General features: G+C 39.5%; 1 protein-coding gene across 1 annotated transcript in view; it reads left to right on the forward strand.

Annotated features, from left to right (window-relative positions):
- Nucleotides 1–7,783, forward strand: part of Uspl1 (ubiquitin specific peptidase like 1) — a 43,937-nt gene extending 36,154 nt beyond the window's left edge. The window contains exons 8-9 of the mRNA XM_004631059.2: nt 834–991; nt 5,738–7,783. Of these exons, the coding sequence (XP_004631116.1) occupies nt 834–991; nt 5,738–7,608 (2,029 nt within the window). The 3' untranslated portion in view covers nt 7,609–7,783. The remainder of the gene's footprint in view (nt 1–833; nt 992–5,737) is intronic.
- Nucleotides 7,784–16,383: the final 8,600 nt, after the last annotated feature.

Below are 16,383 nucleotides of genomic sequence, written 5' to 3' on the forward strand. Positions count from 1 at the left end.
CCTGGGCTGGGACTGGTCCCGCCGGCGCAGGGTAGCAGGAAGCTCTCCACACACTCACCGGACCTGGGCTAGGACCGGGTCTCTCAGCTGAATAAACTTTAATAAGTTATGTTAAATTTTGACAGTTGTTTAAATATTAGGAATAGGAATATTCACATTTTTTCTAAATCCTGAGAACTTTGTTCAAATTAGTTGAGTCCCATCTGTGGATTCTGTTTTCTGGTTTGACATGTTGCAGTAATGGTGAACTATATTTTTGAAATTATGGATATCTTGAAATTTTTAACACATCAACCCAGTGTTTTATTTTCCTTCTACTTAATTACAAATAAAACTTTTCCTATGTAGAAATCTTAATTGAATGGACTTACTAGTTCTTACCAAGAGAAAAAGGTCAAATTAATGTTCATGGGAATATCTTAAAACTTATTAGTAGCTTGTTTTATGTGTTATGCCACATAGCAATTTGAAAACTTGAAACCAAAAAATTCTGAAAGGTTTGGATTTTTTTCATTTCATCTGTACAAAATAGCTACTATGATATTGTTAAGCCAAAGCATTATTCCTGCTTACAGAACAATTTTTTCTTTAATGGTCTGTTGTCATTACATGATGGCTTCCAACTGTCGGTGATACCATTCCAGAAAGGTTTAGTGTTACATACTTCTTAGAGTGAGTTCTACATTTCTAATTAAGGTGGGTATCTGGAGGACCTAAATACACTGGAGTTCAGTTGGTCTTGCTAGTTGTGAGCCTGCGTAGTGTGCGTCAGATCTTCTTTGGTATGAGCAGACAATGACATTAAATTGGACTTCTCCTGCCTTCTCTCCTAGAGTGTCTTCCATATTCATGCTGCACTTCGTAGAAGGCTTACCACGGAATGACTTGCAGCACTATGCATTTCATTTTGAAGGCTTTCTTTATCAAGTAACATCCGTAATTCAGTACCAAGCAAATGATCATTTCATAGCATGGATTTTACATGCTGATGGTAAGTAAGTGTTTAGAACAGTTTTTTTAATAATATGGAAACCAAGCATTAGTGGATTTTTTAAAGATAAACTTTGCCTTGAGTTATTTTTTTCTCTTCTTACCTTTGCCTTTAATTCTGTTCCTCTCCCATATTAAAAGTATAACAGGATTTGTATGCTTCCTGACTCTTCCATTGTGTATCTATAGGTATGTGCATATGTGTATTTTTTTAGACAAAAGATGCAATCATATGTTATTGTTTTGCAGTTTGTTCTTTTCCACTTAATATCTTTGCCTATATAAAATTACATGTATACCTGTAATCCCAGAACTCAGGAGGCTGAGCTAAGAGGGTGTCTGTGAGTTCAGGGCGAACCTAAACTACAGAGTGTAGCAGTTTGTGTCTGGTTGTCCCCCAAAGCCTCAGGCAGTCATGAGTTTGGGCTTCTAGAATTTGTGATTGATTTATGGTCCAGTGCTAGGATTATGGGTGTGAACGCTACACCCACGCTAGGGTAGATACACGTTGTACGATCTGCTTCCATGAACTGCTGCCCTGTGCCACTCTGTCTTGGAGCCAGCCGAGTGTGTACTGAAACTTCCACAAACTGTAAGCTAAATAAATCTTTCTCCTTTAACCTTGAGTATTGGGTATTTTGTCTCAGCAATGAGAGAAAAGTAACTGAGACAGCAAGACACTGTCTCAAAAATCAAAAACAAGGGACTGGGGAGATGACTCAGTGGAATAAGCGCTTCCCTGGCAAGCGCAAGGGCCTGAGTTCAATACCCGGTTCCACCAAAATAAATAAATAAAGTGAAATTACATGTGCAATAGTGTATGTTCAGTATAGAAAACTGAGTGGTGAAAATTCTAAATTCTTAGAAAGCTTATTTTATTTTAAAGGAAAATGCATCAAACTGAAGTCTTTTGAGAACAAAAAATAAATTTTGCTTAGTTGCCTATTGTAAATATATTTTAATAATTTCATGTTTTATTTGTTTTGATTTGAGAAATTTGAGACAAGGTGTCAGTAAGTTGTTTAAGCTGGCCTTGCACTCACGGTGCTCATCCTGACTCAGCCTCCCACGTGCTGGGATTGCAGGCATGATCTACCATGTCCATCAAATTCTATGTTTAAGACTTACTAAACATTTGGTAGGTTTTCTGTCACTGAGTGGACTCTGAAATCATAGTTTGCTAACAGATTTGGTCAGAGTTACACCTTTACTTAAACCTCTCAGTGGAAGGCTGGTAAGTACAATCCCCTGGTTCTGGGGACTTGTTTCCCTTGCATTTGTTTCATGTGGTTTAATTGTGGCTTTATTTCCACTTAGTGTTCTTTTGTGATAGGCTAATTCTTCTTCTTAGAGCAGTGATGGCAAACCTTTTACAGACCAAGAGCCAGATCCAGAACCCACTTATCACCAACTGCCAACACTGCAACTAGTCCTGAATATTGAGGTTTTAGTTGAGAATAAAACAACTAATATGTTAACATCTTTTGTCTTAAAAAGACAGTGACATGTATGTCATAGGTATGCCACTACTGTCTTAAGAGTGTAGTATCAGGCCCTTAGTGAGGGGTGTTTTGTTATAACCATTATCTGTTGTTTGAGTACTTTTCATGTTTGATATTTTCTTCCTGAGGTGGTTTGGATGGATGATGTAGTACTGTACTATAAAAGACACTTTCAAACTGAAACACATTATAATGTAATTATTACTTTGAAGTTTTATCCTACACCAGAATTTGGGAAGAGATAAATTCCCAATAACATGTCAAAACAAAACCCAACCTACTTCAATTTTTATTGCACTCCAGGGAGTATAAAATTCACTGTAAGCACAACATAATTTCCAACCCTGACAGCATGTGAGAATCATTTTCTCGACTTACAAAATTGTTGGCTCTACTACAGATCAGTCTTAGGGACTGGACCTAAATACCTGTATTGTTTGTTCCTTGTTTTTTGCCTTTTTTTTTTTTTTTTTTTTTTGAGAAAGGATCTTATTGTATAATCCAGTCTGGTCTCAAACCTGTGTCTCCAACCAACCCTGAGTTTTGGGATTATAGGTGTGTACCAGCATGCCTGCTAGTATTGTTTTAAAAGTTCTCCAGATGATTTTGGTGTGTTTGTGGTAGAAAATAATTGACATAGGGAAACTAAAAAGTCCAAAGTTTTAGTGGATATAAAATTAAAATAAAATAGTAGATTCAGGGCTGGGAGTATATATCGATAGCTCAGTGGCACAGCGCCTGCTTGGCAAGCTTAAGGTTGTGAGTTATGGATTTCTGGTACCAAAAAAATCAATTCAGGAAGTATGTACCTACATAAAACCTTTGATTGACTTTGTTTATATCTAGCGACAGGTTGCACCACTGAGCTGTCAGACTTAACAGAATCCGTATTGCTGTGTGTCTATGTACTCACAAAGTACAGGTGTTTCTATCAGGTATTGTTTAGTAAACATCTTACTCTTGCTTTTAATTTTGCTCTTTAGGAGAATATTTTTTAATATGTTGGATCCTAGACTTGTTTATTCTCACCCATTAACTTAGAAATTGACTAGTCTATTGGCAACTAAATTGGCCTGAAGGAGCAGCTGAGGGAAGGTTTCTTTCTCCTTTCTTAACTTTCCAATTCAAGATTAATCCCTGTAGGATACCTTCAGAACAGTGAGAGAGAAGATAATGGGGTTCTCAGCACTGAAAAGTGAACTGGGTAGATATACCACATCAGTGTAAGCGATGAGTTCTCTGTTTTTCCCAAATTCTGGTGTAGGGAATGTTTCAGTTTGAAAGTGTCTTCTTTTAGAAATCTGTTGTAAAAAGGGTAGATGTCTATGTACAAAAAAAAAAGGAAAAGGAAAAAAAAAAAAAGAAAAAGGGAAAGGGACCTGGAGTACATTTTGTGTGCTTACATGTCTGTGAACACTTCTGGCATTATTAAAGAATACTGTATTAATTGTTTCTTCTCTACTGAAGTAGTGTTTCCTAAAGTACTGTACCCCTTGAAAGAAGAGTGGTTTGGGTGCTCACTACTGTAATTCATGGAGTAGAAGATGTTTTATAGTGCATATGATGCTTGGCATGCTTTATTAGTTTGCCACATTTAATTTCATAGACATAGTTTCCTCTTTGCTATGCTGCAGTTCTCATGCCATCTTTTTGTATCTGCTTTTGTTTCATAAATATATAGATACTGACATACACAGTGCGAATCATAAAAGCACAGATGACTGTTGATTATTGGAAAGCTGTTATTCATCCAGACCTGTGGCTTTTCTCAGATTGTGACATGGTAGAGAAATATAAGCACAGCTATCATCCCTTTAATCCCATCAACTATCAACTAGCCATCTTCCTTTGTGTGTTTTTTATTGTGGTAATGTTTACGTAACATTACCATGAACTTTAATATTAAGTTTATAATTTATTGGCATTAAATACAAAAGTTTTTTTTTTTTTTAAATGTATTTGGTACAAGCTCTCACTACGAAGCTCAGACTGGTAGTGATACACCTGTCTTCAGCCTCCCAGTGCTGGGATTACAGGTGTATGCCACCACACCCGGACTTGTCTTGGCTCAGTGCACCCAGGGGGGCAAGGTCGACACTGCCTGTGATGCTGGGGATAGCTCCCCTGTCCCTGCGTTCACTTAAGCAGGCACTTAGTCTGCTAAGCTGTCTCACTGGTTAAAATGCAAAGTCTTGTATAGCCATCAATTTTTAGAACTTTTTCATTATCCCAAACTGAAACTACTCATTAAGCACTAACTCTATCCTTTCCCTGTCGCTAGCTCTGGTAACCACTCTACTTTGTGTCTCTGAATTTGATGACCCTGACATACCTCTTTTAAGTGGAATCATACAGAACTGGTCAGCTTGTGTCCCATTTTATTAGAATATTTTCTTAGTTAATCCATGTTATAGCACATTAAAAATTCCCTTCTCTTTAAAGCTGAATGATAATCAGTTATATATATATTATCTGTTCATCTCTGATGGACATTTGGGTTTTTACATTTTAGCTATTGTGAAGAGTACGGCTATAGTTAACAGAGACCTATCTGGGTGCTGTTTTCAGTTCTTTTCTAATAGGTGTCTTTACCCCCTTTGGAGTAGTTTAAGCAGGTAACTTCCTCATTCATGCTTCAGTCTGCTACAGAATGATTCTTCTTACCACAATGCTCATGTTTGCAGGCAAGAATAATTACCCCTGGCCAGACTGCTAAAAATAATGGCTTCTTCACAGATTTTTTTCTCAGTACTGAAGTGTTTTGATGCCAGACACAATATTCCTAGTCCTTATACTCTTCCCTTGTCATCTCATTCCTGCATGATAAGTGAGAGGACATCGAAATGTTTTATTGCACTTGGGATAACAAACTTTATTTTATCTCGAAAATTCAGATGAAGTAACTTAATCTATTTTCTGATATTGTTGGACAAATTCAGTAGTAGTGTATTCTTAAGACCCAAAAGTTAAATATAATTTGTCTTGATTTTTGTGGGTATGTTGGAAAAGAGTGTAAATTGTCTAGAGAACTATTCTCGTTTTTCAGGTTTCTTTATTTTAGTCTATGTTTTGTTACCCTGAGGGCTTTTAACATCTGGCGGAGAAGTATGGTGGCAAGAATAAGATCATTTATTAGGGTGTTCTTTGATGGATCTTCAGTAATGTGGCAGTTAGAAAGGCCAGAAGGGGAGCTAGGATTGTGGTTGGTGAATGTCTAATGTCTGGCTTTCCTTTCTATCCCCCAGGCAGTTGGATGGAATATGATGACCTAAAGGGTTTATGTGCTCTAAGGCACAAAAAGTTTGAAGTTTCTGCTTCAGAGATACATATTGTTATTTGGGAAAGAAAAACATCTCAGTCAACAGATGAAGAAGCTGCTTGCCCTGCACTTAAGAAGGCTAATGATCAGAGTGCTTCAGGGGAAGAGAGAGCAGCATCTCCAGCACTGCCTTCTGTGGGCCAGGCTGCCTCCACAGGAACGTCCTCGGTCACTGTGCCCACGTCTGTGTCACTCGTTCCTCATGCTCTTCCACAGGACAGAGCTGTGGCACATGAAGATTATGTACTTGGAGATTCAAAAGTTTTGGGTGACAGCAATATTTTACCTGTGACACTTGAAGGATCTATCTGGAAAACTGCCTCAGTTTTTCAGGTTACCACTGAAACATTCCTACCAGAAAATAGGCCTGTGGTAAAAAATATAGGGCTTATCAAAACAAACACTTTGCAATTGCAAGAATCACCAGTGGAGTCTTCAGTGTTGGCTCCATGTGGAAAAAAGCTTAGCCAAGCCCAGTCTGTGGATTCAAGTTTCCCATTGCAATTTGTAAATACAAACACGCAGTTGACCCTGCTGAATACAGAAGATGCAGTTCCTCAACCTGTGAATAATGCTCATGGTCTTGTACAGGGAGTAAAGTCAGTGCAAATTGAAAAGCACACTCAGTTAAAGCAATCCTTTTTGTGGGAAAATGAGAAATTAAAACCAGAATCACCTTCTGTATCTCAGGTATCTAATTTGAAGAAAAAAGCCACAGCAGATCCACAGACTGTGACAGCCAAATCCTCACAGAATCAGTCCCCAAAAGAAAATCAGAAGAAACCCTTTGTGGGAAGTTGGGTTAAAGGCCTGCTAAGCAGGGGTGCTTCTTTTATGCCATCATGTGTTTCAGTTCATAATAAAATCACAATAAGTGATTTGCAGCCGTCAGTTAAAGGAGCAAGTAATTTTGGTGGTTTTAAAACTAAAGGTGTGAAGCAGAAGGCCAGCCACACATCGAAGAAAGCCCGTAGATCTGCAGATAAGCTTCCTGTCGGCAACCCTCCACCAGGTCTTCCACGGTCAGAGAACAAAGCTGCTCCTCCACATGGAAGCGAAAGTGCTGCTTCAGAGCTTCCAAGGGAGCAAGACTGCGCCTCCCACAAAGCTGACCTCAGTCACTCTTCTCACGGAAGGGAAAATGGACTTTCTTCAGCAAACCACACAGATTCAGCTGTAGATCAGATTCATAAGCTTCGTCTAAAACTTCTTAAAAAGCTAAAGGCTAAAAAGAAGAAGTTAGCTGCCCTCAAAGCTTCCCCTCAAAGCAGAACGCTTCCCAGTGAGAATTTAGAAAATGGGCTGCACTGTGAGTCTCCAAATGATTGTGAATCAATAGAAGACTTGTTAAATGAATTGCAGTATCAAATTGATATTGCAGATGATGAATCTGGGTGTACCACTGCTTCTAGTGTTGCCTCATATAATCAAATGCATGAAGAAATTTTAGCAGAGTTACTGTCTCCAAGTATTTCAACAGAACTCTCAGAAACCGGGGAGGCTGACTTTATGTATTTGGAAATGGGAGACAACCACATCCCCACTCCAGAACCTACTGAATTAACTAATAATCCCCAGGACATAAATCTGAAAGAGGAGCATAATTATTGCAGCCCCACCAAGAGGAATCAGTGTGAAGTTCATGCAGTCTCCCAAATAGCAATACCTGCATTAAACTTGGAGAGCCCCGTGAAAGCTGCTATCTTTGATGAGTTTTTTCCTACTACATTAACTTCTTCTGCAAATGACACCTTGGATTTAGCTCATTTTGATGAATGTATGTTTGAGAGTTATTGAGTATTTGTTAACTCTAATATTTATTATTGTTAGAAAAACTTAACTGCATTTTTTGATAGTGTTTCTACACTGTTGTAATAACCGTGAAGGAAATTTAAGCTGCTGAAAGTTTTACCTTTGGTCTTGCCCGTGATGTAACCTGTTATACAAATTAAAATAATTATTTTCTCATTGATTTCATTGTGTGGTAAAGAACTTGTAGGGGAATGAGGATTTCAAATGCTAAGGATGAAAAATACATCTAATTTATAATTTGTACATTAGGGTACATTAAACTTCTGGATTTTTAAGTTGTAATTATGTTGCTCAAGAGAAATTATAGTTTGTACCAGCAAGTTTTGGTATAAAGTGTATGAGCGTGTGACAGTCTCACTACATGTTTTGTGGTCTTACAGGAGAGCCTTAGGCTTTGTCTTTCCCCAGTATGGTGTTGTGGCATGTAAGCTGCCTCAGTGCCACTTGTCTCCTTTTCTCTCATTATGAAAGATGGCAAGAAACTATCACTAGAACTCTTGAGTAATAACAAGTGATCAATAAATGGTTTGTAAAAAGAAAAAGTAATCTCTTTGCGAAGTTTGCGAAGTATTTTTGTGTTGTCACAGATACTATCTTTCTGCTGGACATCTTTTTAATGCAGATGAGACACCAGCTCACAGCTCTGTGGGACAGATTTGCCAGTGCTCACAAACTTGCTACATGTTGAGTTCCATTGCATAGGAAATGTTAGTTCATTTAGAACTCCCATGTTCCTATGTGCGAGATGCGTCTGTCATATTTCACAGCTTAACAGTACATAGCTGGTAAGCTGCAGGGTGGAGTTTGAGTAGAAATGGTTACTACTGCAGGTAGAAGTGTGGAGCTTGTTGCTCAAGTTCTGCCTCAAGTTTCAGCTAAAATCAGATTCCCAATGGCATCATCACTGTGGTGATTGAGTTAAACTCTGGATAATAGAGTCACTGGTGAAATACTTCTCAGAGACTCAGTACTTCATAACTTATATGCCAGATTTATCCCCAGATCTGTACCCTCTTTGATTATATGAATATATTCATACATTTTATTATATATTCATATAATACAGTCAATTCATATGAGTTCTGAATCATCTTAATAACTTAGGGATAGCTACTGCAAACAGCTTTGTTTGGATGCACAGACTTTTATGCATATGTGTATGATCTGTTTTTCCTTAGTATTTTCCCATATCTTGTAGTTCTGGGTACCCCTTGATAACACAGTAAATGTATAACTTGTTTTGCTAAGGCTTAGATTCTGAGATTATATATATGCTGCACCAGTTATCTTTTGTAAACTTTTGAACAAATCCACGTTTTATTTTTTGAATTGGAATCACTAGACCAGTGAATATGTACACATTTGAAGTCTTGTTTGTTTGAGATGAGAGTCTTGGTAAATCACCTGGCAGACCTTGAACTTGATGTTTTTCACCTCAATTTCCAAAGTAGGTGGGGATACAGGCATGCTCTACCGCACCCAGCCTACAGTTAAAAAAAATCTTTGATGATGGTTTTATTGTCTATTCTGAACCCTCACCAGCACTAGGTAATGCCAGTAGAGGGACAAAGAGAAAACTGGCATTGACTTGTTCACATTTCCGTGATTACTGTTGGCTAGTTGAATTTCTTTTAAGAATTGCTTGTTCATCCTTTGGGTAGTTACTATTGAACAAGTACTTTTACTTACTGTTAAGGGTTCAGCATTGTTATAAACCTGAGAGAAGACCATGAAATAAGTTTTCATCCTTTAAGGAGTTTATTTTTTATAAGCAAAGGAGATAATAGGTGGTAGAAGTACTGTTCTTGGCATTTTGGGGTAGTGAGCAAAGTCATGAAACACTAAACTAGGAAGTACTGAGCCATTGTTGCTAGGGGAAATACAGGGTTAGGGTCCTGTGATCACATTTTTGTAGACCAGTTACCATGGTCTTGTGTGTGTGTTTCTGTTCAGAGATAACTTATGTAATCATAGCATTAATTTAGTAATGTTGAACTCAAGACCAATAGCATTGTAACTCGGGCCTGAATAAAGATTATGTGATGGACTTTTTAAGGCATATTGTGACTACCTTGTGTTTGGAAAGACTAAATGGCTTCAGCTCTATGTTTAGGCCCATTTTAAACAGTGGAATCACCAAGACTTCAGAAAAGACAGCATTAAATAGAACCCAAGAACACCCATTGGATTATAGTATGAAAGTTAAAATAAGGCAGTTGCACCTCAGCTGGGAATGTGCACTCAGCAACTTTTCATTTTGAGAATGTCCACAAACAGCCATGAAAAACCTTATTTAGGGTTACAAATAAGTTTTTGGCAAGCAGGTGAATTTACCAATGTGGAACACTGGTAGTTGTTAATTTGCAAATAATGACTGATGGTTAGCATTAACTACTATGGAAAAGAAAATGGGTGAGTAAGGGACCTATTTTGGACTGGATAAAGACTTAGAATGTCTCGGAGGTGGGTGACATTTGGAAAAGTTAAGGAAGTAATGTGACAGTGCAAGTCATGAGGGACAGACAAGTGTATGTGGCATCTTTGGATTAAAATAACCTTTGGGGGATTTACACATAACAAATTTCCTTCGCAGTCCTGGCGGCTGGGAAGTGCAAGATGAAGGCACCAGCAGTTTTCTTACAATAGCCCAAAAGCCATTTGAGATCTGATACCTATTAACCACTTTAACTCTTCCCTCTCATTTGTACTGTTCAACACCACTGGCCTCTTTGCCGTCCTCAGTCATCCCACTATGATCTCAATATCCCCCTCCCCCCACATTCATGCTGAAATACAAATCCCTGGTATGATGCTGAGGGTTAGAACTAGTGTGCCGTGGGTGTATGAAGGTAGGGCTGGTGAGATGGGGCTGTTGAGCCACTTCTGAACATTTTCTGGTGCCTATTAGGGTTGTGTTAGATGGTTTTTTGTCACTGTCTTTAAGGTGGGAGATGTATGCACCTGTGTGTATGAACATTACCTGGAGAAAAACATGGAGGTGAGAATCAGCAGTTGTAGGAGCAGATTTCTCTCGGGTTAGGATCCAGTGTGGAAGAGGAGGAAGCGTGACCCAAAGGATCAGGAGAATCTTTCACTAATATAAGGGAAGACAGCGCACAGTTACAGAGATTAGGAGGCTGTTGAGAAAAGAATGAACAAGATGCTTCCTGATAATTTCTCAGAGAAACATCCATTGTGTGGAGAAGGAGTTGAAGTTTGTTGAACTAATAGGAGAGCTGATCCCAATAGGGCCATATGGAGAACTCACTGGATATTTAGGGTCTTAAATTTAACCACACTAAGATAATGGGGTTTTGTTGTTTTAGTTTTCTCTTGTGTAGCTGTCCAGGTGCAGGTTGAAGAGTAGAATTTGGGAAGCTGGATTTATCCATAATAGATGGAGGAATAAAAAAAACAAAATTAAGATTTTACCCATGGGCAGTGCTGTCATTTGGGTCTAGAATACCCCCAAAGGCCTGTGTACTAAATTCTCAGTCTCCAGCTTTGCCCTGCTTGGACATCAGTGGAGCCCACTGCTGCCCAGCGGAAAGTCTAGGCCTTCAGTTCCCACAGTGGAACTCCAGCCCTTTCCTCTTTCTTTTGCTCCTTGGCCTTGAGTGTTCCAGCTTCACACACTGCTTTACCACAGGCCCAGGGATCCCAGGAGGAAACTTAAAAGTCTGAGCCAAAGTAAAGTTTTTCTTTTTATAAGTTGATTATCATTTGTTAGCAATAAGTCACACAGGTCATGATCATTGCAGTGGGTCAGAAGAGAGCAATAAAAGGGGAGGGGACGGCTGGAGAAGAGCTCCACGCATTCCTGCGGCTGGAGGAGTAAGGAAGCTGGTTAGGGTGGTGGCAGTGAAGCTTTTGAAGCTAGAACTTGGTAATGAAAAGGTTTGAAGTATAACAAGGAAAGTTCGTGAAAAGCATAGATGAAGTAATGAACGGGCCAGGATGGGGTATGGATGGTCTATGGATGGTCTTTGAGGGAAGTCAAAGTTGTCTAACAGGTTGTAGGGGTTGTGGTAAAAAGAAATACACAGGGCCAGGGAGATGGCTCAGGATAAGCGCTTCACTGGCAAATGCAGGGATCTGAGTTCAATCCCTGGTTCCGCCAAAAAAAAAAAAAAAAAAAATACACAAGGATTCAGGAGCCAACATACTGAAAGGAAGTCAGTGTAGCTGGCTATCTGGGGGTTCCCCATCTGCAGATTTAAATTCAGTATTTGAGGGGTCAGGGAAATAGCTCGGTAGAATAAGCGCCTGTCTGGCAAGCGCAGGGTCCTGAGTTCAATCCCCGGCCTATTTCCTCCTCATTATTTGCTGTATGATAGCTATTACATAGCACTTACATGGAATTAGATCCTATGCATAATCCAGAGATGATTTTAAATATATGGGAGCATGTGTATAGGTTCTCTGCAAATGCTATGCCATTTTATAGAAGGGTCTTGATCTGAGGAGGATCCTGGAACCAATCCCCCAAGGATACCGAGCTGACAGCAAAAAGAACAGGAGCGGGTGATAGAGGCAAAGGGATTACTTCAAAGTTTACTAAGGGTTTTAAGGGGCATGGAGAGCAGTTGAAATAGCAACAGGGAAGAAGCTGGCCTACCTCTAGATTCAACAGTGTCATGGAAGGCAGAACAGCCCCAACAGGCAGGGCCACACAAATTGCTGTTTCCTCAGCAAAGAAATTCCTTTGGTGCAAGTGCAGGGAGAGACTGTTGGCCGTGTTGAGGGTGTGTGGGGTCCTGGTTTAAGAGATTAGGCAATCGGGAGAGATTTGATCTGGACCTTTAACACCCCAGGAGGTCTGGAATTCGTAAGATGACAGAGCTCCTTCAGAGTGTAGATCATGATGGGATGAGGACGGGAAGTTCTGTGTTGCCTTCATCTTCCCTGGCCTCTGTGGCAGGATTGGCATCTGGAAAAGAAGAGGCTGGGAGCACCATCTGAGCAAGAGGCAGGGCTGGAGGCTTCTGCAGTCCTTAGCTGGGTGGGGTTCTTCATAAGGAGTAAGAAAGGACCCCACCTGCCTGAGCCAGCATGGTAAGAAGGCCCCTCTGCTTTAACCTTGTAAGAACAACTTTATTTATTTACTTTTGGTGGAATCATGGATTGAACTCAGGCCCTTGTGCTTGCCAGGCAAATGCTTATTCTACTGAGCTGTCTCCCTGGCCCCAAGAACAACTTTAATTCATCCACTTTCCTTTTCTTTCTCTCTTTTTTTGTATTTAGTGCAGGGTCTCACTACACAGATTGGATTTATAGTGATTCTTCTGTTTTCAGCTTCCCAAGCGCTGGGATTACAGGCACATCACCATGCCCAGTCTCAATCACTGTCTCAACCCGGGGCCCGGGACGGCACAGCAGGGCTCAAACCTCTGACCCCCATGTCTGCCTAAGCAGACTTATTTGGCCGGCCCCACTTTTGTTTCTTGTTTCTGCTTTTCTCTGCTGTCATCCAGACTTCCACCTCAGAGACAGGGTGCTGCTCAGTTAATGAACTGCTAAAGAACCATAAAACTCAATTTGTTGACATTTTGATTTTTGATAGCTTTTCACCACTAGGGCCTATACTCCCACATTCCCTCCAGTGTTCTCCCAGTGAAAACAGAAGACAGCAAGGCTCAAAATTACATCAGGAGGCACATTCATGAAATGACATTTCTTCCGCAAGTAGCCAGTTCAAAAGTGACCATAAATATTTGGTGTTGGACATGTTTAAAATAAATAATCAGTAGATTAAATATAACCACAGAAATAAGACATTATGAGAAAGAACTCTGTGAAATACTTCAGGTCACAGATGAAAATGCATTTTTCTGCTTAGTTACTGTGAGTATGCAGTAGTTCAGTAAAGTTCCCTTCTTGCCAGTTCCCCTTAATTGTAGCCCTCCCCCCAGGCTGGGTTGCAGCAGTCACCTAAATCTGCTCAAGCGCTCCTACAATGCGCCTGCATCTAATGCTGTCCTTGGCTCCCAAGCAATGCAAACCAGGCTTAATCAGTAAGATGGCAAAATGTTTGCAATTATAAATTGATGTCTCACTGGCTATGGACTTTTGGATTAAAGAATCCTGTGCTTGATCATTAACTGAGAAAGCTTAAATTGAAAACTTGAGCTCCACTCTGTATCTTAATGCATATTTTTAAATATAGAGCATTGGCGGTGAACCGCCAATTTGTTGTTTTTCTTTTTAAGGTAAAAGATGTTAATGTGTGAGTTGTTCTTTCTAAACTAAAACCTCAGTATTCAGGTTTCCTCAGTATTCAGGTTTGATTGCAGTGTTGGCTCTTTGCAATGCGTAAGTGGATTTGGGGTGGCAGTTTGGGTGCTTATCTCTAAAAGGTTCTAGCACTGCTGTAGAGTATTTATTATAGTGATTTTGAATAATCAGGCCTATACACAAGTGTAAGTGATGTATAACTCAGTTAACTGTAAGACATGCTCATGCACGTGGGATCATCTCCACTTATTACAAAGATAATTATAATTAATAATCTTCATATTGTGAAATGTGTATTGGACATACTTGCTTGGGATCAACTAGCTTGAGTCATATTTGAAATTTGATTTATGCTGTTTTTACTAAAAGAAAAAACAAAAGCCAGTGAACCAGATGTGGTGGTTCACCTGTAATCCCAGCATCCTGGGGAGCTGAGCCAGAGGATGGCAAGGTTGAGTCCAGCCTGTGCAATTTAGCAAGACCCCGTTCAAAACAAAACAAAAGCAATTCCTCAAGTCTCATGAAGGAAAACTAAAACATGGTCAATATGGTAAAGGCTGGTAAATATGACACTTTGCTGGATCTCACTAACGTAATGCATAGAAGAAATGCAAACTAGTGTCTGTTAATGGTGTAAGTCTTCATAGAAGTTACTCTGAAAGAGTCACGATAATAAAGTCCATCATATCCAGTCATTCCAGATTGTAAAGCATTTTTTATAATTTCAAAAATGTATTTATGCAACAGACATAGGGTAAACAAAGAATAACACAAATCACTTTTAATAATGAGTAAGAAATAAGAAATGTACATTCCCAGAAACATAAACTACAGAACATGTTAAAAACTACTGTCCAAGCCAGATGTGGTGGCACATGCCTGTAATCTCAGCACTCTTGAAAACTGAGGCAGGAGGACTGCAAGCTTGAGCCCAGCCTGGACAACTGAACAATTTAGCAAGATCCTTCTTCAGAATAAAAAATAAGGGCTGGGGAGATAGCTTAGCGATCTAAGTGCCTGCCTGGCAAGTGCAAGAACCCTTCTCAAAGAGTAAAGTTCAATTGTTTACTTTTCAAAAAAGGATTACATCAGCATGGGGGGGTGGGCTTACCACATACTCTAAAATGATGATAAATGACTGTAATCTCAGGTACTCAGGAGCTGTAGGTGGGGAATCACAAATTTGAGGTCAGTCTGTCATACTTAGCCAGTCTCTGTCTCAAAGTAAAATGAAAAGGGGCTGGGAATACAGAGCACAACCTTGCGAGTGTGAAGACCCGTGCAGCCTAGGCTCCAGCATCAGCATTGCTAAACAAATAAATAAAAGACTTTGATTTTCAGCACTAAAGTGGCCTGACAGAACTTTTGCAATGTTTAAAATAGTGAGGAGGGCCGGGTGTGGCGGCACACGCCTGTAATCCCAGCACTTGGGAGGCTGCAGCAGGAGGGTCAAAGTTTGAGGTCAGTCTGGCCTCCTTAGTGAGTTCAAGGCCAACCTGAACTAAATAGGGAGACCTTGTTTCAAAAAACAAAACAAAAATAGCTAAATGAAATATAAAGTATCTAAATTTAGAGGACAGGTGTCGGGGAGATGGCTCAGTAGAATAAGTGCTTCCCTAGCAAGCATAAGGGCCTGAGTTCAATCTCTGGTTCCATCAATCAATCAATCAATCAATCAATCAATCAATCAATCAATAAATTTAGTGGATAGAACATACAATTTTAAATAACTTCATATCATCAGGTTGGAAGAACTCTGCCTACAAAGCAGATAAAAGTTGGTTTTTTTTTCCTCTATCCCTTCAGAGGCCTATTAAGCTAACAAGTAAATTTAATTTTGTAGAATGGATTACTGAAACCATTTTATGCGTATTTTTGTAGAGCTGGAAAACAAACTTAAAGTCTTCCATACACTAGGGAGGTTCTTTACTAGTGAGCTACATCTCAGTCATACATGTTTAAACAAGCATAAGCCACTTCATCTAAAGGCCTACTACTATTTTACTATAAAGCAAACATTTACGCAAGTCTACCACATGCTTTGTTTTTTTTTTCCCCTGGCACAACTGGGGATTGAACTCAGGTCCTTGCGCTTGTCAGGGAAGTGCTTATTCCACTGAGCCAGCTCCCCAGCCCTTTTTTTTTTGGAGACAGGGCTCACAATGTTTCTTCTAGGTTGGTTTCAAACTCATTCTGTAGCCCAGGCTAGTCTCAAACTCACAGCAGTCCTCCTGTTTCAGCCTCCCACATATTAGAATTATTAGTGTACCACTTATGCATGACTTCCCTACAATCTTAAGAGGAACATTTTTCCCCTTCAATTAAAGGTTATTACCTAAGGAAATTATCTTACTGAAGCTAAAAAACTGTACACTGAATTTATTTTATTTTATTGAGAAACAAATATGAATGAGACAGTTTCAAAGCTGATTAGTAGGACAGTTTTGATAATCAATACACTGTACATTGTTATCTTCTTAGTGGTTATCCATAGTACAAGAAGCAGACAGGATATCCTGTTCAAAC

This window comes from Octodon degus, unplaced genomic scaffold (genome assembly GCF_000260255.1).
Source record: "Octodon degus isolate 3935 unplaced genomic scaffold, OctDeg1.0 scaffold00038, whole genome shotgun sequence".
Classification (NCBI taxonomy): domain Eukaryota; kingdom Metazoa; phylum Chordata; class Mammalia; order Rodentia; family Octodontidae; genus Octodon; species Octodon degus.